The 25,317-nt window shown below is 39.2% G+C and overlaps 1 protein-coding gene across 1 annotated transcript in view; it reads right to left on the bottom strand.

Moving 5' to 3' along the window:
* clint1a (clathrin interactor 1a) overlaps positions 1-25,317 on the bottom strand; it is a 146,513-nt gene that overhangs the window by 50,768 nt on the left and 70,428 nt on the right. The window contains exons 2-5 of the mRNA XM_052014074.1: positions 13,003-13,107; positions 10,300-10,396; positions 7,552-7,660; positions 5,989-6,153 (exon numbers count right to left, since the gene is read on the bottom strand). Of these exons, the coding sequence (XP_051870034.1) occupies positions 5,989-6,153; positions 7,552-7,660; positions 10,300-10,396; positions 13,003-13,107 (476 nt within the window). The remainder of the gene's footprint in view (positions 1-5,988; positions 6,154-7,551; positions 7,661-10,299; positions 10,397-13,002; positions 13,108-25,317) is intronic.

Below are 25,317 nucleotides of genomic sequence, written 5' to 3' on the forward strand. Positions count from 1 at the left end.
CTTTGGAGAATATTTCCTGACCAATGCATGCTGCATAACACAGGAAGGGAATTGGAACTAGAATTTGTACAGTGTTGCTGATAATACAAGCATCTACACAGAATGCGATGATGTGCAAGTTGCATCACAATGCAATAAAGTAGACACAAACTGTTTTGTCGTCTGCACACCTACATGAGGTAACCAAACTAATGTTCATTTAAAGTTCACAAATAGCGAACTGGAAGCCAAGTTAATATATTGGCAAAAAAAAACAATATATGGTTAATCTTTTTACGCACAGGAACAATCTCAAACTGCTGAAGAGTCTACATGTTTCCTTGAACTTGCTCTGCAAAATTACTCAGGACTTAAGAAATTAACGAATCAGGTCAGTTTTCCCTGTACTACACGTCTCCTCTAATATACATCACCTTTTATAGGTAATGACATTATGGTTCTGCATCAAGGATTAGTATTCTACAAAGTGGCATCCTTGATAAGGAAGTGTATTGATAACAGCTCAAGTAAGCCAACAAAATACTTTTGCATAATTGTAAAATTATACCCCTTAATTGGATTTTAGCATTTCACAGCCTGGGTTTTTATTCCTTGTGCATCTATGAGCCCAAAGTTTTTCTTCTAAAGTATTAAAAACTTACTATAAAATCTAATTTAACTAACCTTATTAAATATCTCATGGCTGTAACACTCAAAAAGCAGATAATAAAAGAGCCCACTCAAATTAGATTTCAATGAATAATTATAACTCTGTGCATGAGAATGTCCTCCTACCACATACTAAATAACAAATCAGTAAACATTTACAGTAAGTTTTGGGTTTTCTTCAGATAGGAATATTTTATGTGAATTCTCAGTCTTGTGAGTGTAATAGATATCCAACAATTTCTACTATTTGATAAGTTTTGGTTTTGAATTTCATTTGAATGGAAACTCCTCAGAAAGGTACACACCCTACTTTCAGCTCCCTCTAGTAGCAAATGTTGGCCATCTTAAAAACTGTTTCACTGGGGAAGGAAGATGGTCCAGATGTTTTATTTGCTAATGAGCTAGCCAACATTACTGATATAACAACGGCTAGTGATATAATAAACTCAAGTGGTTTCTATCTACAAACAAACAATATTTTTATTAATATGCGTGATCTCTGTATCAGCAGTAAGTGTGTATTTATGGACTAAATGGGTTGGTTTATGTCAGTAAACTATTTTTAGACTCTCCTCAACTAAAGTGAGAAAACTGGAAGCAACTTCCTGGTCCTACAAGACAAAAGGATTGTAAGATGACAGAGCAAATTGATTGACTTGGAAATCAATTTCATTAGCGCAATTTAACAGCATTAACACCATTAAATAAAAAAGGGAGTAGAAACTTGTGCTGAAAAATGGAAATAAGCAGCTTCAAATGGGAGATTCTTATCGAGTATAGTTGAATTTAGAGAACACACTAGCGTCAACTAACGGGATCAACTGGCCTACTTCTGTGCTCTACTTTCTATTCAGCTGTTTGTAGGCCGAAGAGGCTGCCCATATGCCTATCATCCACATGCTTAACCCACTAAGTCTCCTAGCCCCTCCTTCACTGGTTCTATCTGCACATCATCTCTCCTTTACCCTGGTTCCACTTATCATCTTCCTTATCTATCAGATTGCAGGATCTGTAGCCCTTTGTTGTTTCCACATCATCTTCTAGCCTCTGCCCATCACCCTCCTCCTCATCTGGTTCACCTCACCCCCTCCTTATTACCTCTTTATACTGGCAATCTCCCCTCTACACTCTCAGTCCTTATGTAGGGTCTTGATGTAAAACGTCAACTATCCCTCTGCCTCCACCAATGCTGCCTCGCCTGCCAAATTCCTCCAGCAGTTTTTTTGGCTCCAGAACCAAGTGAATTCCAGTTTGTAAGTTTCAGATTGTCTAACTTACCCACATTTTTCATCCCCTGGTGATCCTGATCCTAATTCCAGCCTCACACCCAGCCCACACTCCCGACAATATATGGCTGATCTTCATATCTGCAGATCTGAGTAGTTGCAAGTCCATAGATAACGAGGACTTTGTGTACTAATAAGTGAGCCAGATGCCAAACTATCAGGATCTTTGAACAAGCAGATGCTGGATTATCAGAGTTTTAATGTAGCCAGTTTTGATCAGGAATTAGACTTTGGTAAATGGAACTAGCAGGATAGTAAAAGGATAGGCATCCAAGGCTTGTACAATAGCTAGGATCTTGGACAACCATATGCAGGAACTATTAGATGATGAATCACAAGCTTCAGGTTTCCAAACTTGAAGGATAGCATGGTCACTGCAGTGCATCTCTGAAGCTGAGAACTACCTGGTAAAAATGTTTTAAGAAGTCATAGAAAAGGTTAGGACAACTGCAGAATTGCAAAGGCAGAATAGTGGCTCCCAGGTACATCTTGGTCTCTAACCAGTAACCTGTTCTCAGTGCTAGTCTCTTAATAGGGCAATAACATCACTGGACAAAACAACCCAAATCACACCTCTGAAGTCAGGAAAGCAATATCTATAAAGATAACAGACAGGCATTTCTGGTTCCAAAGTTATGAATCCATGATGCTCCCTTGGTATCAGAGTCTGGATTGGGTACAAAACATTCTGGGAGGGAGTGGAAGGGATGATAGTTCCTAACAGTACATTAACAAAGAGGAACAAGGATTCATCCTGCAGATATTTGGTTTTAAGAATTATCATGCTGATGTACTATGTACCTTACAATCAATAAATATAATCTTTTCACTCAAACATTTTCTTTACACCTTCACAATTTCTGTACATCAATTTTGAAAAGTAAATGAGAAGTAATGTCTCAGAAACTAAGAAAAAAAATCTCAACTTTTCTGCAGGGAAATCCTGCAACAGAAATGTGGATAGACCAGTAGATCTCTATCCTGACCATTAAGCTGATATTGAATGTCTGATCTATCACATGTCACAAAATGATTGGAATTCAGAAACCGGTGCCTCTAAAATATTTGCTTTCTATTACAGGCCCACACTCCATGGTCAGTACAGATTTGCTCTGCTTTGTCCAGCACTTACAAATTTATATTTTGTTTGCGAGATCCACAGCAATGATCTCAGGTACAACAGATTATGCAACTTAGACATCAATAACACAATTAAGCAAATATTAGATTTTCCCTCTCCATTCCAAAGTTCCGACCCAATCACAAATACTTTAGATTGGAAATTTACGTATGTTAGCCCCAACATCTGTTGTCTGGAAATTTGCTGAACGCTAATAATAGATAAAAATACTCAATAATTTCAGTTGATCAATGATGGTTTTTGTATAAAGTAGACTACTCCAGATGAACCAGAGTAAATTTTTTTTTGAAGTGATAAACATAAGGAACAAGAGAACATTTAAAAGGACACCAAGAAACATCTGATAAAGTCCTACATAAGAGACAATCAAATGAAGCTTATGTATGCAAGTAAATGTCCTGGTTAGGAAATTGGTGACATAGCAGGAGAAAGAGGATAGGGACAGTGAAACATTCAAGTTGGAAGAATGTGAAGAATGTCTCCTGCAACTATTCACTGTATTTGGAGACACAAGAGACTGTAGATGCTGGAATCTGGAGCAACAAACAATGTGTGGAGGAGCTCAGCCGGTCATGCAACATCTGCTTGAGGAAAGAAACTGTCGATGTTTTTGTCAAAAACTTGTCGAAAAATTTGTCGAAGGACGAGAAGGGGAGTGGTGGGAAAGGATTCTGAGGCAATCAGTGGACTGAGGAGGGGTATATGACAGGAGGGTAGTGCCAGATAAGAGGTGAGCAGGGGTAGAGTTGGAAGACTGTGGCAGGAGATGAATGGTAGATGGGGGCAGACGGAGAGATGGAACAAGGTGGGGGATGGGGCAGGAGTGTGAAGATAGGAGACAGCTGCTGGAGGGAGATAAGCAGGAACACGAAGTGCTACCAGTGCTGGATTCGGATAAAGGAGGTGAGAATAGGATCCATTAGGGGAGAAGTGGACGATGGTTGGAACCAGATGCGGGTTGGGGGTGGGGGGTAGAAAACCTCTGAAGTGGGTGGATGAAGCTAGAAGGGAGAAAGGAACAAAGATGGTTGAAGGTGGACTGGGGGGAGGGGAGGCAAGGAGGGCAAAAATGAGAGGACTAGAGGATCAGAAGGGGGTAGGGGGTAGGGGGAAGGGTCTACCTAAAATTGGAAAAAATTCAATATTCATGCCATTGAGTTGTAGACTACCTAGGTGGAATATAAAGGTGTTGCTCCTCCAGTTTGTGTTGGGTTTCATACTGGCAGTAGAGAAGGCCAAGGACGAACAGGTCAGTGTAGGAATGGGAAGGGGAGTTGAAATGGTCTGCAACTGGGAGCTGAGGATGGCCATTGCAGACTGAGTGTAGGTGTTCTGAGAAAGAGTCGTCGAATCTGCACTTGGTCTCGCCAATGTAGAGGAGGCCACATGGGGAGCACCAAATGCAGCAGACAAGATTGGAGATGAGGGGATAGAAACTCACATTTACATGCCTTGCAAAGACAATGATCAGTGCTTTAATTTAAATCTTCTGTCTACAAAGACAAAATAAATTAAACAAATGGTCTAACTTATTGCAAATGGATTTCAATGTTGGCAAATATGATGTCATCCACTGTTTTTTTTAACTATTTAGAAAGCATCCTGATCCATCTTTTAAGTTCAAGAGGTTTAGATGGCAAAGTACACAGATCATTATAATGTAATTTATAGAAAATAAGTCAAATGGCAATTAGAATATTTTCCTTTCTATCTAGAGAAAGAAAATACAATGGGCAGTTATTTACAAAGCTATACAAAGTCTTGTATAGACTACAGTTGGCTGCTGAGAATAGTTGTGGGCACAAGGAACGAAGCATAGATTTACAAGAATACTACCTTATCAGGATTAAATTATGAGGAGAAATTACACAAACTGGATTGTATTTACTCAGAATTTGGAATAAGGGGTATTTTGATGAAAGCTTTCAAATTATTGAAAGGAACTGATAAGATGGGGAGAAGCTACTTTTGCTGAATAGGGAGTTAATAGACTAGATGGCATATCTAAAAAAAACAAGCTTTTCACAAATGAAGTTCAGAAACTCTTTAGAATCCTCTTCCACAAAAGGCAAATAATGCTAAATGAGTTATTAATTTTAAAATCTGAGATTTGAACTTTTTGCTCACTAAGGGTGATATGGGATTGTGGGTAATGGTGGGTACATGGAGTTAATTCACAGACCAGCCATGATCTCACAATGTAGGAACAGACTATAGGGTTGAATGGCTAACCCTGTGTTTATAATGTAGATTCTAACTCTCTAACAAACCCAAACCAACAAATCTCTGACATTTCTGCTTCAACCAGATGCAAACAAAGTATCAAAAGGCTAATGAGCCTTCTAGGTTCAGCACAGCCACGTGCAATCCTGTCCACATACCATTCAGCTAAGTGCATTTTCAACAAAAAAAACACCAAATAACACCATTCTGTCTTAATGTGATGTGACTTCCTGCTAGAAGTGAGGGTGCATTGCAGATGATAACCTCAGCGAGTTTTGGACTGTCACCAACTACACTACCATTTGAAGAGCAAGCACTTGGGATCTCAAAAGGTCAAAGAGTGGGCAGAGAAGCATAGCCCAATTGTCATGATAGATGAGGAACTTTTTTTGTGCAGATTGTACAGCAAAATATGGTTTTGTACAAAGTTTCCATAATTTTATAGTTATGAGCCCTCTTTGATATTATCCATTAAATTATTCAGGTGTGAATGTGTGGGAGACTGTTTGGAAGACATGTCAGAGACAATTGCAAGGCTAGATTTGAAATCTTTGTTTCCAAATGTAAAATAGCTCAGCTTCAATTTTGTCCCTCTTCTGAATCCTAAAGGATTCTTCAAAATAAAATCTTGAAAGTCAGATGCTTAACATTATTCATCCTTTTTATTTCACAAAACATCTCAATACTCACTGTATCTAAAGCCTCCCAAACTGTCTGAAGAGACACCAATGTATTTGTCTTTGTTCCTCTTGGCTTTTTTCCGCTCTTCTCGCAGACGGTCATCATCCTGTACAAATTCGACCATTTCTTTCACCTTCTGTCGCACATTTATTCCTTGGTCCTTGCCATTTTCATCTGAAAATAGCCAGGTAAACAAACAGTGGATAAATGGCAGCTACAAATCAACAATGTGACAACATAAATTGTACTCAGCAGGAATTAAATATACGAGATCAAAGTTTTCTAGTGAACTGTGTTCAAAATAGAAAACCTGTGTTATTGTGTGCTTATGATAAATGTATTAATTATCAAAAAGATGTTCTGGTAATAGTAGCATGGTGATAGGCACAGTTTAAGAGATCAATACTGGAAAATAACAGTGTGAAGCTGACATGAAGCCGGCTGAGAGGCAAGTTTCATGTTGCTCCACTTTAAACTACCACGTCAAATTTTTGCTGTTCTATTGTTATTTTTTTTCTTCTGTTTTCACCGTGATCACAAGTCCAGGTAAGTCATCAGCTCTCCTGTGCTCCTCATACACTTTTGTTAAAGTCCACATTTTGTAATGATTATTCAAGCAGAGCAATACCCAATCCCAGTTTCCCCAATGCCTTCAAATGAACATTTAAATCACAATTATTAGACACTGATAGGAAACAAGGAATACTGACAAAGTCTTCATTTCCTTAATCCAGGTCAAAACCATTTGTAATGCTTTTACTGCCTGCCTCAAAATATCCACTTTACACCTGCCAGGCCGTAAGGCAAATTTTGTTTAAAACAAATGCAGTGTATAAATTTTAATTTCAGACTTAAAGTGTCATGGTGGATACACCAATTAAATTTTTGCAGCATGTGCTTTTCTAATATTGGCTGTTTGCATAAGGCCGCATTGCTAATTACAGTAAGCAATAAATGACAACTTTTTTGATAAGGCGTTCTTCTCAAATATAGCCATTAGACTTGCAATTGCAGAGCTTTGACGATCCAGCAGAATTTACCCATATAAAAAAAGGCACCTGGATTATTATTAGGTTGTACATTTAGATCTGACAAAGTATATCAGTTTTATTTCAGTCTCCAAGTTTTAACTTTAATGTCAAAACAATAAAAACATGGCCTTATTGCCATTGCATTGTAAATATTATTTGCAGATATTCTTGCTTCTTCAAACAGATTAGTCTGTGTTGGTGTCTAACCTTTCCTTCCTAAGTAATTAAGGCAATTTCTTTATGAGCATCACAGGGGAGTCATAGCTGTTGTGTTTTTTTTTATATAAAGAAAAACCTGAACACTCATGTTGTGCTAGTTGTGTTGTTATTACCATGTCCTTTCTGCGAGTTCTTGTCTTCACTAATTAATACTCTAGGGCCCCCAAATCTCAGATTCTGTACACTTCAGATAGTGCCACCAGTCACATTCTAATTAGTGAAGGAAGCTGATCTACTGGCTCAAGTGACTGACAACTCTGCTTGCTGTTATAATTTGCTCAAAGCTTTTTATTTTGCTCCCTAGCGCCGGAGGTTTGCTTACCTACGAAGTGGTAGTTTTCCATCGAACGCAAATCGTAAATGTGTTCTCGGGAGCTGGTAACTACTCGTTCTGACCCATTCCTTATGAGATAAGCCAAAAGTAGCAAGGACTGTAAAGGGAGGAGAAGACAGTAAAAAAAAGAGCAAAGCGTTTTATGTTTGTGAGAACAAAGTCACATACTGTCACATTGCAATGATTGCTTTCTGCTTTAATAAAATACCATGAATGTCAGCAGTCAGTAGGAGGAATTCCCAGCACAAATCAAAATTGACAGCTGCAATATTAGTTTACGAAATGAACAGAACATAAATAAAACTTCCCTTCCACACAAGTAAAAATTAAAAGAGATATTGATGTGTTCACAATATACTAATTAGCATGCTGATAAAACCCCAATCTGGTTTCCCAATGAGTTGATGTGCAGAGAAAACACTTATTTACATTAACTTCAAAATATACTCTTCCACTTGACACAGTGGCCTTGCACAATTATGGCTGCACCATTTAAAATCCCTTAACTATAAAGAATAAACTATCAGAACAGTAATATCTAAAGATCGAATTTAGAAACTGCACTGTGCATGACAGGATATTATGTTTAAACTTTAAAATTCAAACTGGATCTTATAAATCAATACCATTTTGAGAAAAAAATTTTGCACTTTTCCCTTTAATAAATGCTAGTGACCCCCTCTAAACAAAAGAAAGCAAAACTCTCTATCAAACAATGTGTCAAATCTGCCACATAATATAAACCAACAAATTATTTTTTGAATTATGAAGCACAAGATCAGCAGTCAACTAGTCATTAGGGAGTTTCTCTTCAGGTATAGAACTTCCTCCCAATCTAAAATTTCATTACAGTTGACAGCAAAAGGAAGAGACAAGTGGGTATTAAAAGAAAAATCTACTCAATGATATGATAATATACAACAATATTTTGCACTTCTGCTGCAACCTGTAACCAATCCAGCTTGTCAAAGGCTGCACAATAACAAACACAGTAGGTGGTTAAGGAAATGCACACACATCTCTCAGATCCCAGTCTGTCAAAATGGTCACTGCAAGCCTCCTCATAATCAAGTATACACAATGAGATATTTTCTGAATGCTAGCTTTGAAAGTTGTTCTTTTGACAGTGGGTCTAGCCTTAGTCGAAATATCAAAATATATAGCAAATTGAAAGAATACAATTGGAAACTAGGCTCAAACCTCTGCCTAAAATTTGTGTTTGAAAGTAATTTTAGTTATTACCAAAAAAAAGTTGCCTGTAAAGTTGCCACCCCGGTTCAAACAGTATTACAGATCAATTTCAAAAATCCAGTTTGCATACTAAACAGCATGTTAACCAATCAGCATCAGAAAAAAAAGTAAGATTTCATATACTAGAAGATAAATTTTGTAAATGCTACATTCTCTTCAACAGACCAAATAAGGGTGTACAGCATTTGAACCTCATTAATTACCATCTGTGGCTGTTTATCATCAAATCTCTACTGTGAACCTCATTGGGGATTACTGTAGCTGTTTGTTACACTTACAGGAATATTAATTCCATATTTTTATATGTTATTAAACAAAGGGCACGGGGGAGGGGGGGTGTCAGCGCTTCAGTGAAACAGATTTAAAGATTTCCAAGTGATAAAACATTGCACAACACACGTATAAACCAACAATCAGAATACAAAAGTATGTTGATCAATAATTTTCTTCTTACATATTTAGACTCAAGTTTCAAAAATCCTCTTTTCCTTGCTTGTTTAAAGCCAACCAAAAATCAGCTCACTCAGTTTCAAAATTTTGCAAAGAAGCATTTAATTACACTGAAGATATATAAAAGTATTTTTTTTTGCAGGATCAAAGGTCTTCTTTAAAATTTGTTTTGATTCTACCAGATGTCCCTCTGCAGTAAACCAAAAGATAAAAATCTCTCATGGAAGGTTTCAAAGTTTACACAATTCACATTCGCAAATTGTAAGTGAATAGCAATAATAGTGTCTTTCTATACAAAATAATCCCACAAAGTGTTTAAACTGATTAGTATTTAAGTCACTACTGTTACGTTAAGAAATGTAACAGGCAGTTTATGAGAGCAAGTCCCACAAACATTTGGTTTGAGTACAATTTGAGTATAAACATAAAAAAAATTGGATATATGGTCTGTATGCAAACACTTTACTTCAAAATGATGTTCATTATATTCAAAAAGGAAGTTGTCTATAGATCTGGACTGAATTTTTTTTTTAAACAAGTTTAAACAACAAGTGGAAAGACAATTGTTCTGAAATTTTGATGTTTGAAGTTAAACGAGAATTTCCATAAACTAATGTAAATGTGAAACTAATTGAAAATAAAAGTTAGAGAGCTCAGAACACTGATACTAAGGGAATGATCAGAGGACAGCCATCCTTTCTATATTCAAAAGCTTTTTTTTAAGAAAAATCTTAACAATTAAAAAGAATGTTAGAAAATACACGAGTATATTAAATGTGATGGATACCAGGAATTTAGTTAAACCATATTGTAGCATTATTAATTAGACATACTGTGCTATTAACAGGCAGGTGGTTTTGACAGTACAAATATTAGATCTCTTTTGCTTTGACTTTGAAAGCTTCACTGAAGCTTAAAATTTGCTTGGTTTTCTGCAATATACAAGTTTTTTTTTGAAAAACATTGCACCTAGAAATTCTGTAAACCCACACAGGAAATGCCATGAAATGGAAATGGAATGCTTAGTTACCCCACCTTATAGACCCGCCTCCAGTTCTTTTTATTGTCTTTTAGCATACGACTCCAAAGCATGTTCATAACTTCAGGAAACTGTTCGTACATAAATGTAGACCTACAATAAAATAAAGCAGCTTTAGCAGATCCAAATGTGTGTAAAAAAGGAAAACAAAGCAAAAGAATGTACAGTGTGCGAGTGGGACCTTAGGCGTTTACTTTGTGCTATTTTTACTCATGAAAAGGAAATTGCTGTGGGTGGATGCTCTCACAGTAGTAGTAATAAATAAGGGCTAGCTATAGGTGGCAGAATGGGTTTGGCATACACACAATGTTTCCTCTTACAAATAACGTTATGAATCAAACAGTATCGCAAATTATTGTCAGCATATTAACAAGAAAGAGAAATGTCCCTTCAGACAGCAGCTGGCTTGTAAGAGTTTTCAATGTTGATCTGATGTATAGCATACCAAATATTCAGTGATATTACATATGTAACAAATGGCGTGGGACATGAACTGTAAACATAAACCCAGTCCTTCATTGGCTTTGAATACGTTTACACATGGGCACACATACCAGCTCTAAGGAGGAAGTGAATAAGTATACATAGATATCAGAAAACAATATCAAAAACAAGTTATTCCTCACTTCATGAAAACATCAAATGACAAAAAACTTTACACACCGACCCTAGATGCAGAGATGGGATATAAAATTATTCAACATTACTGCTATTAATTAGTTGTGATCATATACACCTAAAAAGAGGAATTTCCTCATAAAACTGTTTGAAACCCTTAGCAAGAAAAAAAAACACTGAACTCAATGCTTAACTCATGAAAAGAAAACTTTTTATAATTTTGTATTATAGATCATTTTCTTGAATATCAATGACCCCAATATTTGTAATGGGCTGAGAGAAATGACTTGGAATGGATTGTGGGGGTCAGGGGAAGGGAAATGGGGCCAGAATTGAGTTTTGATCCAAATAGTTTTCCCCTATTCTAAACCAGTCCTGATATAAAGAAAAATTAATACCAGAATGCTATCATCCAAAATCTGCAGTCCCTCAAAATCTAAGCTCAGTACCACCCAAGTACCTATGCCTTCACTTTATCTGGTAGTCTTTTCTGCATCTTGTGTTTTATTTACCTAACAGCATATTCAGATATTTCTTATTGAGTATTCAAAGTGCAGAATTAGCATTAATATCCGTGTGTTACACCTGTTTGGGTTATGGAAATTCATCCTTACGGAATCCACAAATCACTACCTAAATTTGGGCTGCCGAATAAAATTCACTCTCATGGAAGTTGTATCGAAAAAGTAAATAAATCGACAATTTTTTTTCAACTCACATGTCTTGACACACATGCTGATAATGCAGCTTCATGTTACAGAAGTTCACAATACAGCCCATCTTCTAGGAATGTAACCACCTCCCCCTGTAATGCAGGGGTCCCAGGTACATTCCAGACCTCAGTGCATAGTCAACATCGAAAAAAAATTGTTTTCTAGCACCAGGAAATGAGTGAAACAAACACAGGAAACAATCTAGTTACAGTTTTGATAGTTCTAGTATACACAAACGGATTGAATAAGAAACAACATTTTTAAATAGAATACATGTTTTTTAATGTGCTGGAAAATCCTACTGCAAGCAGCTATCCATCTATCTGGATTGAAATGCACCAACTCTACAAGAAACCCCTGAAAAAAGGCTGCTCTTGAAATTTAATTTGAGTCACCCAGGGTGATTACAGCTCACTAATCTTTCTCCCATGTTACTTTGCTCATGGAGAATGGAATCAATTGTATAAAGAATACCATAACAAAATCAACACAGTTACATTAAAAGGGACCAGCAGTAATCACTGGCATTTAGGCATAATGATTGGCATGCCAACTTTTTCTTGCTGTGTCCCTTTCAATAGTGAAAAATGCACTGCGCAAAATTAGATTTTTTACCATCTCAACTTGTGGTGAATTTAGAGAGCACTTCAGGTGCATGATGTCTGTTGAGTGCAGCACTGTGGTGGGTTGTGCTGTAGTCAATTTGAGACAATGAGAAGTGCACAAATTGCTAGCATTCTGCCTTAAGAATAGCAAGTTAATTAACCTGTGTGACAATACAGTTTAAGTTATGGTACTGGTTGCAGTCTTTTGTTTGCTGCTTTACTGATTAGAGTGTTGAAGACACTTTATACAAAATAGCTCATGCTACTCAGTAACAAAACACGCACTGCAGTTTAATATTAAGTGGAATTTTATGGAATACCCTTCAGCACCCACAAAAACCAATTGCAAAATGTTACTTATTTTAAAAGTAAGTATTGTTTGTATTGTTATCAACTGGGAGTGACACAAGAGATTTGTGGTGTTAAAAAGTGATAGACTTTCCACTTGTCCTATGTTGCTCTGGAGCATTACAAACAAAATGTAACATGCAATAACAAACAATATGGTATTGAAAAAGAGTGGCACTGGAGCTGCTTGTGAAACAATATCACAAGGTATTCTTCTTCCCATATTCTTTCCCCAGCCCATTCCTATTCCACTGAGTTTTGCTCTTGAAGTGAACACTGTGTAAATTCAATTTCATATTTTGAAATGCAACTTCAGGACCAAAACAGTAAAATCACAGTTTTTACTTTTTTAGCAGCATATTCAATCTATGCACATTCAGCATTACCCCTAGAGCTCAGTAAGATTAGTACTTACTTGGCGATCTCTGCCATTAGCTGCCCTGAAGGTCCCCATGGATCATCATTGGTTGCTTCTCGAACCTTAGACTCAATCTCTGAATAATTCATAACCACATTTGTGCTGAAATGAAACAAGTCATACACATTACATTAGCATCAAAACACACAACCACATGAAAACTTAATAATGACTCACTGACAGCTTTAATGAGATACCTCAATAGGGCGGGGAAAACATTTTTTGTGTCAGGCTGCCCTTTTCAGCACATATTTAACTTGTTTTAAATCAAATGTTACCGTCCTGTTATTTGAATAATCAAACAGGATACAGTAGGGTCCATCAGGTCTAGATGTGGCCCAAATTTTACAAAAGGAGATAAAATGGATTCCAAAAATATGGTTTGCTAGTAATTATAGTTTGCCATTCTTTCCTGGGCATAATGGTACAATGATTTTGGAACACATGGGGAACTCTAAGTGTTCTAATGCATCCAACCAAAAGAATAATACCATCACAGAAAATATTACAATAAAGCAGAAAAAGTAACATGCCACTGGCTCAATAAATGTAATAAAGTATACGCAGACAATGAATAAATTAAAAACACCACTTTAAATCTATCATGATATTCAGCATTTACCAAATCAGGACCATTGTGCTAAAATATCAAGAGGATTTCCAAGCTTGTTTAAAACTTTAGATCACATCACTCAATGGAGCAGTCTACACTGGAAAACCTTATACTCGAATAATAATGGCCCAACTACACATTCATATTTTTGCCTTGAATTTTGCATGCAAAGTGTAGCCATTCAAATTTAATATTAAATTACAGTAATCCATTTCATCACCTACAAACATGACTCTCTTCTAGATCAGAGGAAATTTGTGCTTGGTTATCTTTATTGTAATGTGCAAGCTTGACAGCTGTTATTTGCTACCTTTTCCTTGAAAACAGTCACATGGCATATCATTATATTGATGACTTCATACCATAACACCATGCTCTCTTTTAAAATGTCCTGTCCATTAACAGTCGTTTCTGCACAGTGATTTAGCATTTAGATGTGCTGTGATTGAACCTTACCACAAAACAAAATGGTAGTACTGTCACAAAACATTTCACCTTCTTCTCATAAACCAATAACAGCTTTTCTTACCCACACAGAATGCATTACCTCCAAATCATATCCATCCACATTTAAACCATTTAACAAATATCAATATCACAGTTCTAAATATGGCATTTCTGATATATTTGAAAGCTGCAATAAGGTAGAAAATGCTTTATTTCTCCATCACTCAACCTTCATTAGATAAACGTGTCATTGAAAGTTGGTTCCCTTCTCTGCTTTTACATTTAACTTGCACCAGGGGGCAGTGCACAATGCAAGTTAACAGCCACTCAGATCTACCCCGCCCCCACCCTTCCAGCTTCCCATTTTAAAAGATCATGGAATGAATCAGTATGGGGGGAAAAATCCAGAGGCACCAATAAAATTGATTAAAAACAAGAAAAAATAAATAGAAAGGGGGAACACAAATATAAATAGCTGTAGTTTCTAAGACTCTTTGTCTTTTTTTCTGGCCACAGAAAACATATTTGCTTGTTACAGAGACAGTGACCAGAAATAAATTGGCTTATCAACTATAACTGTTTAGAGTCAAAGTTGTACAGCACAGAAACAAGCACTTAAGCCAACCATGTCCATGCCAACCTTTTTGTCCTTTTTTTAAATTCCAAAATAAACTTTATTCATCATAAAAAAAAGCTATATACAACAATAAAACAGTGCAAACTTTTACATTCGCGTACGGATCCATCATGTTACCTTTTTATATAAAAATCACAGCACCAATGCCACTCATGTGGCTCCCCAGGGGGGCTACCCCAATCCCATATTAACAATATTTAAGCAGCTTTCTCACCTGACCCTGCCCCTCCCTCTCCAGCGGCAGAAGAACCCTAAATTGTAGTCCTTCCCCACCGAGCCCTTGCGTTGGCTGCACCCAGCTTCAGTGCGTCCCTCAGCACGTACTCCTGCAGCCTGGAATGTGCCAGTCGGCAGCATTCCCCAAAGGACATCTCGCAGTGCTGGGAGACCAACAAGTTTCGGGCAGACCAAAGGGCGTCTTTCGCCGAGTTGATGACCTTGCAGCAGCAGTTGATGTCTGACTCTGTGTGTGTCCCTGGGAATAGCCCATAGATCAGAAAATCCTGTGTTACGCAGCTGCTGGGGATGAACCGTGACAAGGACCCTTGCATCATTCGCCACACCCTCCTCGCAAACCCACAGCCCGCAAAGAGGTGGGCAACCGTCTCGTCCGCAGCACAGTCCTCCTGGGGGCAGCGCGCTCTTGGACTGATGTTTCAAGCATGAAGGATCTGACTGGGAGGGCACCTCTCACTGCCAGCCAAGCGAGGTCTGGGTGCTCATTGGTGAGTTCTAGCAATGAGGCATTCTGCCAGATGGTCTGGACAGTCTGCTCAGGGAACCATCCTACGGTATCCATCGAGTCCTTCTGCAGTGTCTGCAGGATGTTCTGTGCAGACCGCTGCCTGATGGACTTATGGTCAAAGGTGTTGGTCTGGAAGAACTTTTCCACGAAGGACAGATAGTGCGGCAATGTCCAGCTGACTGGGGCGTTGTGCGGCAACGGGGCCAGGCCCATCCTTCACAACACCGGGGACAGGTAGAACCTCGGCACATAGTGACACTTGGTGCCTACGTACTTTGGTTCCCCACACAGCCTGATGCAGCCACATACGAAGGTGGTCATCAGGATGAGGGCGACATGGGGGACACTTCTGCCCCCATTTTCCCACTAATCCCATGTGCCCACATTAGGGCTGTATCTTTCTATGCCTTACCCCTCAGATCTCCTTTAAAATTCTTTCCTCTCACCTTAAACGTATGGAGAGAAATAAACAGTCGATGTTTCGGGTTGAGACCCTTCATCAGGACTGGAAAGGAAGAGGGCAGAAGCCAAAATAAGAAGGTTGGGGAGTGGGAGGAGCACAGGCTGGCAGGTAATAGGCAAGTCCAGGTGAGAGGGAGAAGGTAGGTAAGTGGGGGGGGGGGGGGGTAGGGATATAAGAAGCTGAGAGGTGATAGGTAGAAGAGGCAAAGGGCTGAAGGAGAAGGAATCTGGTAGGAAAGGGCAGTGGACCAAGGAATAAAAGGGAAGGAGGTGGGGAATAGACGGGCAGGTCATGAGGGCTGGGGAAGGGGACCGCAGAAATGAGGGAAGATGGGGGGTGGGGGGGGGTGGTGTTGTCACTGGAAGTTAGAGAAACCAATGTTGAGGCCATCAAGTTGAAGACTACTAAGGCAGAAAACGAGGTGTTGTTCCACTCCCATACTGACACGTCAGCCACTTCAATTCACCATCCTACTCGAACACTGACATGTCAATCCACGGCTGCCTCTTCTACCACTTTGAGGCTAGGCACAGGTTGAAGGACTTGGTAGTCTCCAGCCTTATTTTGGCTTCCGCCCTCTTCCTTTCCAGTCCTGATGAAGGGTCTCAACCCGAAATATTGACTGTATTTCTCCCCACAGATGCTGCCTGACCTGCTGAGTTCCTCCAGCACTTTTTGTGTGTGTTGCTCCAGATTCCAGCATCTGCAGAATCTCGTGTGTTACCTTAAATCTATGCCCTTTTGTTTCTGATATTGCTACCATAACTCTCCACTACTCTCAATCTTATATAATTCTATCAGGTCACCCCTCAGCCTCCTTCACTCCAAGGAAAGTAAGCCCAACCTATCCAATCTTTCCCATAACTAAAGTCCTCCATTCCAGGCAACATCCTGGTAAATCTTCTCTGCATTCTCACCAGCGCAATCTCATCCTTCCTCGAGTTAGTGACCAGAGTTGAACACAATAATCCAAGTGCAGCCTAACCAGTGTTTACATAAAATTGCAGCATAAACGCCCCAACTCGGATATTCTGTGCCCTGATCTTTGAAGGCGAGTATGCCATATGCCTTCTGTACCTCCCCATTAACCCACGTTGCAACTGTCAGGGAACCTTGTGCTTGGACCCCTAGGTTTCTGTTCATCAAAATTCTTTAGTGCCCTTCCATATACAGTAAATATCCTACCACTATTTGACTTTTCAAAATGTGTCACCTCATACTTGTCCAGATTAAATGTCACCTGCCAATGCTCCCAACTTTCCGTCTGACTTGTATCCTGCTGTGGCCTTAAACAACCTTCCTCACCATCTACAATGCCACCAATTTGCATTATCTGCAAACCTACTAATCATAACTCCTACATTCACTACTTCAAAGTCCTAACACCAATCCCTATGGTACACCATTAGCCACAGACTTAAAATCAGAAAAACATCATTCCACCACTACCCTCTGGATCCAAAATGGGCTTGGTGATGGGAGGCAATTAGCCAGTTCATTCTGGATCCCACGTGCCTTAACCTTGAACCAGCCTACTATGCAGGACCTTATTAAAGTCCATACAGACAACATCTACCGCCCTTCAATCTTCATTAGGTCCTCAAAAAACTCAGTAGGATAGGATTTCACCGCCCCCCCCCACCCCCCAAGCCATGTTGACTATCCCTAATTAGTTCCTGCCTTTCCAAACATACATAAATCTTGCCCCTTGGAATTTTCTCCAATAATTCTCCTACCACTGACACAAAGCTCAGTGAACCGAAGCATACAAGTGGCTGATCCAGCCAAATTATGCTTTGAACTGTGGCACATTGAGCACAAGATGCCACTTAGTTTGCACTGTTAATAATAGACATCCTGCTATTGCCAGATTTATGCTAATTGTGCTTCTCCTCTGCCTCTCTAGAATTAATGTGACTTTCCCAGACATAACGATTATGAGAAAGATAATCCCAAAACTGGGTCAATGTTTAAATGCTCTAAGGATGATTTTTATAGAGCCTTTGATGTTTCCTTTGGCCCAAGAATACCTTTCCTTCTTGTACTTGCCATGGAAGATCATTGGCAGTCATTGGATATCCTGTTGAAATGGCCTGCCCACCCCATCTGCATTATCAGCAAACAGTGGATACTTGGCAATTGTTCTAGAAATAACTAGCAATAAAACTGAGACTGGACTCGGGCTATGAGAACTGGGAAAATGAATAATTTGGCAATTAAATGGGATGTTTTATTGGGATGTTCGTAATGCATATGAATGAAATTTCACATTTAAGTGAAATAACCATTTGAAAAAGATATTTCAGCTCCAATTCCACTACCAAATAGTCATGGGTATTACAGAAAATGGAGAAAGTAATTTAAAAGAATACAATCACACACACACGTAATTATGCAATAAAAATTAACTTGCAGACATTTATACCACTTTGGTTTTAAAGATCCCTTCATTTGAAAAGGAACACAATATAATTAATGTTTTTGGACATATCTAATAATTAAAGTTAACAAGATGTTTAATGATAAACTCCAAGTAATATTTGCAAACAAATAATCTTGTTTTGGATATTAGTATGTACTGTTGATATTAGACTTGGTATCCATACCAATAAGTTAACTATAAACAGGGAAAAAAAGCTTCAAAAAAAATCATTGCAGACAAATTCTAATTTTGTACCTAGAGATATCACATCAAACTATCGCCCCCTACTAGTGATATTTTTGTAACCAGGTCTATTTCATCCAAATTGTTACATACTGTCCTCAGACAAGGTCGATATGTGGAAGGACTCATCATAAAGAGCATTTTCTTCTTTTCGAATGGACATCAAGGAAAGATGAAAACCACTATTTGCAGAATTCTTTTCTCTCTTATAACTGGGAACTTTCTACAGGGTTTCATCTGGATTAACCAATATATTGTACTTTCAAAAGAAATAATGGGTGTTATCAAAATTTTGGAACAGAATAATTCATTTCTGAAATATCTAATTTTATCGTGCCTTCTCTTTTCAAAGGGCGACTGGTCTTCTGTACATCTCCAGCATCGCTTTAAAACAAATCGGTGTGTTTCCCTTCCCCTCCCCCATTTGGCCCCCTCAGTAGACGGCATTACCAACAGTTATGCTAGTCTCTGAAATTCTACAGCTAATGAAACGCTCTCCCGGGACATCATTTTCATATACCAAAATAAGTGTATAACGAAACATTGGGGTGGGGTGGGGGCACTATAGGGTTCAAATCAATATTCAAGGTATCTGTAGATACCTTGAAGGCTGGTACCATGTTTTGGCATTCTGATTTAAGCTCTATTCCCAGGAGACCACAGTGCTAATTGGAACACTTTCCAACACTTCAAATTCAAAATTCAGAAAGAATAAAACCAGCCAATGATAAATAGAAGCATAAATATAATAGGTTTCCCTGGGCTTCGAGGATTTGTTGTCAAGGCATTGACCAGCGTCTCCTTTTGGAGTACTTGTGGTCTTTTTAAACTTGGTTTTAAACAGTTTTCTGACATCCTGATAACCATTATTTCATTTAGAGTAAATTCCTATACCTTGCTAAGATAGGGTGCAAATAATTTTTATCAAGTTTATTCAACCTATTTCATTGCAAAGACATTAACTGTAACTCATCTTTTTTTATATGAACTTTAATACTGTAAGTGACCACATATACATTTATTGGTGGTGTGAAATAATATCCTTGTACACAGCAATGTCCACTTACAAAATTTACCTTATTTTCCACATTCCTCACAAGCATGCAGCTTTTGCTATATAGCTCCAACCTTTCAAAAATAGACTTCAGAAGTACAATGAGCTGTGCACTTGTCTCCCTTTGATCTATTAAATCCTTACACAGGACATTAAATACGGTAGCTCTTGGTGATAGTTAATGGGGCGCAACAGAAAAATTAAATACCCATTAAAATCTATTTAAGCATTCCTGTTCACAACTCTGCTCCACAATGGAAAAATAATCTCAAAAAAAGAGTAAAAGTTGCTATTCTCTGGGGAAAGCAATTTTATTGAAGAGATCTATTGAAGGACACAATTCACAGTAAATCATTGCTTTAAGTATCCTGAACTGCATTCTACACTGAGCAAAAAAAATCTACATCTGGAGCTTGGCAACTCAAAACCATTCAAAAATAACTTTTTTTGGAAAGATGGAAAAGTAGTTGTATTCCTCCTTTCCCATGTTTTGCAAAGCTGTCATTCCTTGCCCTACCCAGAATCCCCATGGCCTTTGGTGCAAAAAATAATTTCCCACTTCCAGATGCAAGGGGAAAAAATTACGACTTTGAATGCAAAGAGTTCCTGTGATTGATATAAATTTAATAGTGGTAGACAGCTCTGGAGGCCAGGGGGAGCTGTTTGATTAGTTTATACTGGGCTTCTTCCAGAGAACCTTGCTCTCTTGCAAGCCAGGCTACATTTAACACATCCTTACCCACAAAATCAGGCAGCTGTGAAACAGTAAAGTCTGACAATCTGCATGCGCACTATTACTGTTCACAAAGCCAATGTCATTTGCTTTTTGTTAACCCTGTCCAGGGCTGTGTGTTTACTAAATCTGGAGGTGGAAAACAATTTGATCTGGAACTTCAATGTTTTTGAAGTTTAACTAGCTACAATAAAATTAAATTCTGTCTTTTTTTTGGAGGAGGAGGAGGAAATAGAGTGTAGCTATCTGAATAGAACTATTTATATATTCACAGACATAGATATTACTGGTATAGGCAGAGATTAATGCCCATCCTTAGTTACCCTTGAACTGAATGGTTTACTTAGCCGCTTCAGGAGGGCAGTTAAGTCACAAAACTAATAGCCTGAAGTTAGTAGCCAGGCAGGATATGGGCAGATTTCATTCAGTAAAAACAATTGCATTAAAAACATAAAAGAAAGCTCGATAAACAGTTGTTAAACTAAACAGATTGGCAGCACTATTAATGTGATTGTATAATGACAACTGAACCCAGAGCTCAGATACAAGCATGGGCAAGTTCGCCAGTGATCCTGAACCCAACGTTATCTAGTGATACACATCAGAAAATGGCTGCATTAACCTGTACCAAAGACAGGAGTAGACTCAAGCATCATATTTTTGGACTGAAGAGAAGTAAATTTCTTCTGCTTTTAAATGAATAGACCAAGAACAGACAGTAAACTAGCTCAAAATGTATACTCATCCTCAACTCTGACCCTCTCACTACTAGGGAGTTGACAACTGCACTACTGATCACTATTGCAGCCAATAAGATATTTAGAAACATTTCAAAAAGCAAGCACTGGGGTGTGAGGAAAGGAATGAAAGGATGGTAGGATCATCAGAAGCTATCAGTATACTCCCAGCAGGCATTCAAAACATAATTGCAAGGCCTTAGTGATGAGGATACCTCAGGCAGTGTAATGTCAAACCTCTCCAAAATCTCCTGACAATCTTATAGGGGTCAAAGATTTATCACTTGTCAAAACCTGAGAGACTTTTTAAAAAACTTTTTTTTATTTCATTCTTCAGGATTTGGGAATTGCTGGCAAGATCAGTTATTGCTCATCCCTCATTGCCTTTGGTGCTGAGCTGCCTTCTTGAAGTGCCTGGAAGCTGTGGAAGTGGATGAGGTTCTCAATGAATACTTCTCTTCAGAATTCACCAAAGAGAGGGGCCTTGATGAAGCTGAGGACAGTGTTGGTAAGGTTAATGTTCTAGAGCATGTAGATATCAAGAGAGGATGTGTTGGAGCAGTTATAAAATATTAGGACAGATAAGTCCCCAGGGCCTGACGGAATATTCCCCAGGCTGCTCCACAAGGTGAGGGAGGAGATTGCTGAACAGTTGGCTTTAAGATCTTTCAGTCCATGTCCATGGGAATGGTACTGGAGGATTGGAGGGTGGCAAATGTTGTCCCCTTATTCAAAAAAGGTGGTAGGGATAGTCCAGGATATTACAGGCCAGTGAGCCTTACGTCTATGGTGGGCAAGCTGTTGGAAAGGATTCTTAGAGATAGGATCTGTGAGCATTTAGAGATTCATGCACTGATTAGGGACAGCCAGCATAGCTTTGTGAAGGGAAGATCACGTCTCACAAGCCTGATAGGGTTCTTTGAGGAGGTGACCAGGAAGATTGATGAGGGTAGTGCAGTAGATGTGGTCTACATGGATTTTAGTAAGGCATTTGACAAGGTTCCACATGGCAAGCTTCTTCAGAAGGTCAGAGGGCATGGGATCCAGGGAAGCTTGGCCGTGTGGATTCAGAATTGGCTTGCCTGTAGAAAGTAGAGGGTTGTGGTGGAGGGAGTGCATTCAGATTGGAGGGCTGTGACTAGTGGTGTCCCACAAGGATCGGTTCTGGGACCTCTACTTTTCGTGATATTTATTAATGACTTGGATGAGGGGGTAGAAGGGTGGGTTAGCAAGTTTGCAGATGACACAAAGGTCAGTGATGTTGTGGATAGTGTGGAGGACTGTCGAAGATTGCAGCGGGATATTGATAGGATGCAGAGCTGGGCTGAGAAGTGGCAGATGGAGTTCAATCCAGAGAAGTGTGAGGTGGTACACTTTGGAAGGATGAACTCCAAGGTGGAATACAAGGTTAATAAGCAGGATTTTGGGTAGTGTGGAGGAGCAGAGGGATCTGGGGGTTCATATCCACAGATCACTGAAAGTTGCCTCACAGGTGGATAGGGTAGTTAAGAAAGCGTATGGGATTTTATCTTTCATAAATCGCGGGATTGAGTTTAAGAGCCGCAAGGTAATGATGCAGCTCTACAAAACTCTGGTTAGACCACACTTGGAGTACTGTGTCCAGTTCTGATCACCTCATTATAGGAAGGATGTGGAAGCGTTGGAAAGGGTGCAGAGATTTACCAGGATGCTGCCTGGATTGGAGAGTATGGAATATGAGGAGAGACTAAGGGAGCTAGGGCTTTACTCCTTGGAGAGAAGGAGGATGAGGGGAGACATGATAGAGGTATACAAAATAAGAGGAACAGATAGAGTAGACAGCCAGCACCTCTTTGCCAGGGCACCAATGCTCAATACAAGAGGGCATGGCTTTAAAGTAATGGGTGGGAAGTTCAAAGGAGATATCAGAGGGAGGTTTTTCACCCAGAGAGTGGTTGCTGCATGGAATGCGCTGTCTGGGGTAGCGGTGGAGACAGATAAGTTGGTCAAGTTCAAGAGATTGTTAGATAAGCATATAGAGAATTTAAAATAGGGGGATATGTGGGAGGAAGGGTTAGTCTTAGGTGTGGTTTAAAGGTCGGCACAACATGGTGGGCTGAAGGGCCTGTATTGTGCTGTATTATTCTGTGGTTCTACTGTGCCATTAGAGGAGATCGAGGATTTAGACCCAGTGGCAGCAAAAAACCAGTGATAGATTTCAGAGGCAGAATGGTACACGACTTGGAGGAAAATCCGCAGATAGTGGTGTTCCCATGTGCCTGCAGCCCTTGTCCTTCATGATGATAGATGTTATGGGTTTGCATGGTGCTGTTGGTGTGTCCTGGGCAAATAAATGTAGTGTATTTTGTAGATGGTGAATACTGCAGCCACTGTGTGCTGATGGTGGAAGAAATGAACATTTAGATGTCAGGATGTATGTCACCTGCCACAGGATGCCCAGTCTCTGGCTTTCTCTTGTAGCCATAATATTTATGCACTTGGTCAATGGTGATCCCCCAGGATGTTAATGGCAAGGGATCCAGTGATGGTAATGCCATTGAATGTAAAGGGTGGATGGTTAGTGAGTCTTATTGGAAATGGTCACTGACTGACACTTTTGTGGCACAAATGTTACCTGCCATTTATCAGCCGTGCCTGAATATTGTCTAGGGCTTGATGCATCCAGGTATGACTGCTTCATTTGCTGAGTCATAAATGAAATTTAACATTGGGGATTTCACTGATGATTGCACAATTTCTGACCTTATGATGGAAGGGAGATCACTGATGAAACAGCTGAAGATGGTTGGGCCTAGGACAACACCCAAGCAACTCCAGCAGTGATGTTCTGGGTCTGGGTTGATTGAACTCGAACAATCACAACCATGTTCCATTGTCCAAGATAATACGTCCAAACACTGAAGTGTTTCCCCTTGATTCCCACTGACTTCAGTTTTATCAAGGCTGATTGGTGCCACACTCAGTCAATGGTGCAGTGATGTCAAGAGCAGCACTCCCATCTCATCTCTGGAATTCAGCCTGGACATTTGCCTTGAACCCTTCAATGCAACTCTAGTCTGGTGTGGATAATGACAATTAAAGTTAGATATGGGGCAATGAAGAGCATGGGCAAAGTCCACGAGGCCATTACCATGAAACCAAGAACCTCAGGAGTCGAGAATGAATCGAGAGGCAATTGCTTGTCACTTAAAACACCAATAAATTGGGCTAGTGGAATCAATGTTATTCTGTAAACATCAAGATTCCTGAACAATTAACAGAGTATGGTTAATAACTCACCAACCCATCTTGATGTTAGAAAACACTTCACACTGTATTCTTGGCTTCAGGAAGTACTTAGGCAATGCCCATGCTGTGAAGGCAGCTGATAGGTACCCTGTGCTAGTAAGCTGCATAATTTTTAGTGACACTAAACAGTGCTCCTACTTACACCTGACCATACCTAAAACTTCCCTTTCACCAAACTATGTTGGCAAACTTGGTGGTAGTTGCTATAGAAACCAAGTATGTAGTCCAAATCCAGCAAATGGAAATTCTTTTTTGTACGAAATTCTCAATATTTTGTCATCTTGGGTAACTAACTACAGCAAAGCACGATCATGATTGATTTCCACATGGCACATGTCTAACAACAAAAAATTGGGTAACTGATGGAAAGTTGTAATATCGAGCCCCTAAAGGCAACAGAAGCCACAATGCAAAATTAAAATTAAAGCACGGAGAGCATTCTGCTCTCTGTAGTGAGAATGCTGGTTATGTTTAAAAGAAGTGAAAACTTGACATGACAAAGTGCTTTTTCCAAAAAATTAAAAAGTTCGAAGATTTGGAATCATACTGAAGTTAAAGCTTAAAAAAACTGCTATTCTTGATACTTGGGATTATACTGCTATTGATTTGCAGCCAAATTACTGCCACGAGATTTCAGAAAAATTGACTTGGTTACTGCGAGCTGCAGTTATTCTGTATCCTGCATTCATGCAAAGCAAAGCCACAATGAAATCACACAAAAGCTGCTGTGGAATTGGTCTATTAATCATCCAGCTAGAAGGTTCTGTAAAGGTATCATCGTCTCATCTGTGCTGTTGTTAACAGAAACAGTTTGAGAGTAAGAAGGTGGGGAAAAGGGATTAAAGGGATCCAGTCAGAGCAATCTTCTACAATAAAGCGGATTTTGCTTTGAAAAGCCAGTGGCTCCATTGGTTAATACTGCCTAGAGCT

Source organism: Pristis pectinata, chromosome 4 (genome assembly GCF_009764475.1).
Source record: "Pristis pectinata isolate sPriPec2 chromosome 4, sPriPec2.1.pri, whole genome shotgun sequence".
Classification (NCBI taxonomy): domain Eukaryota; kingdom Metazoa; phylum Chordata; class Chondrichthyes; order Rhinopristiformes; family Pristidae; genus Pristis; species Pristis pectinata.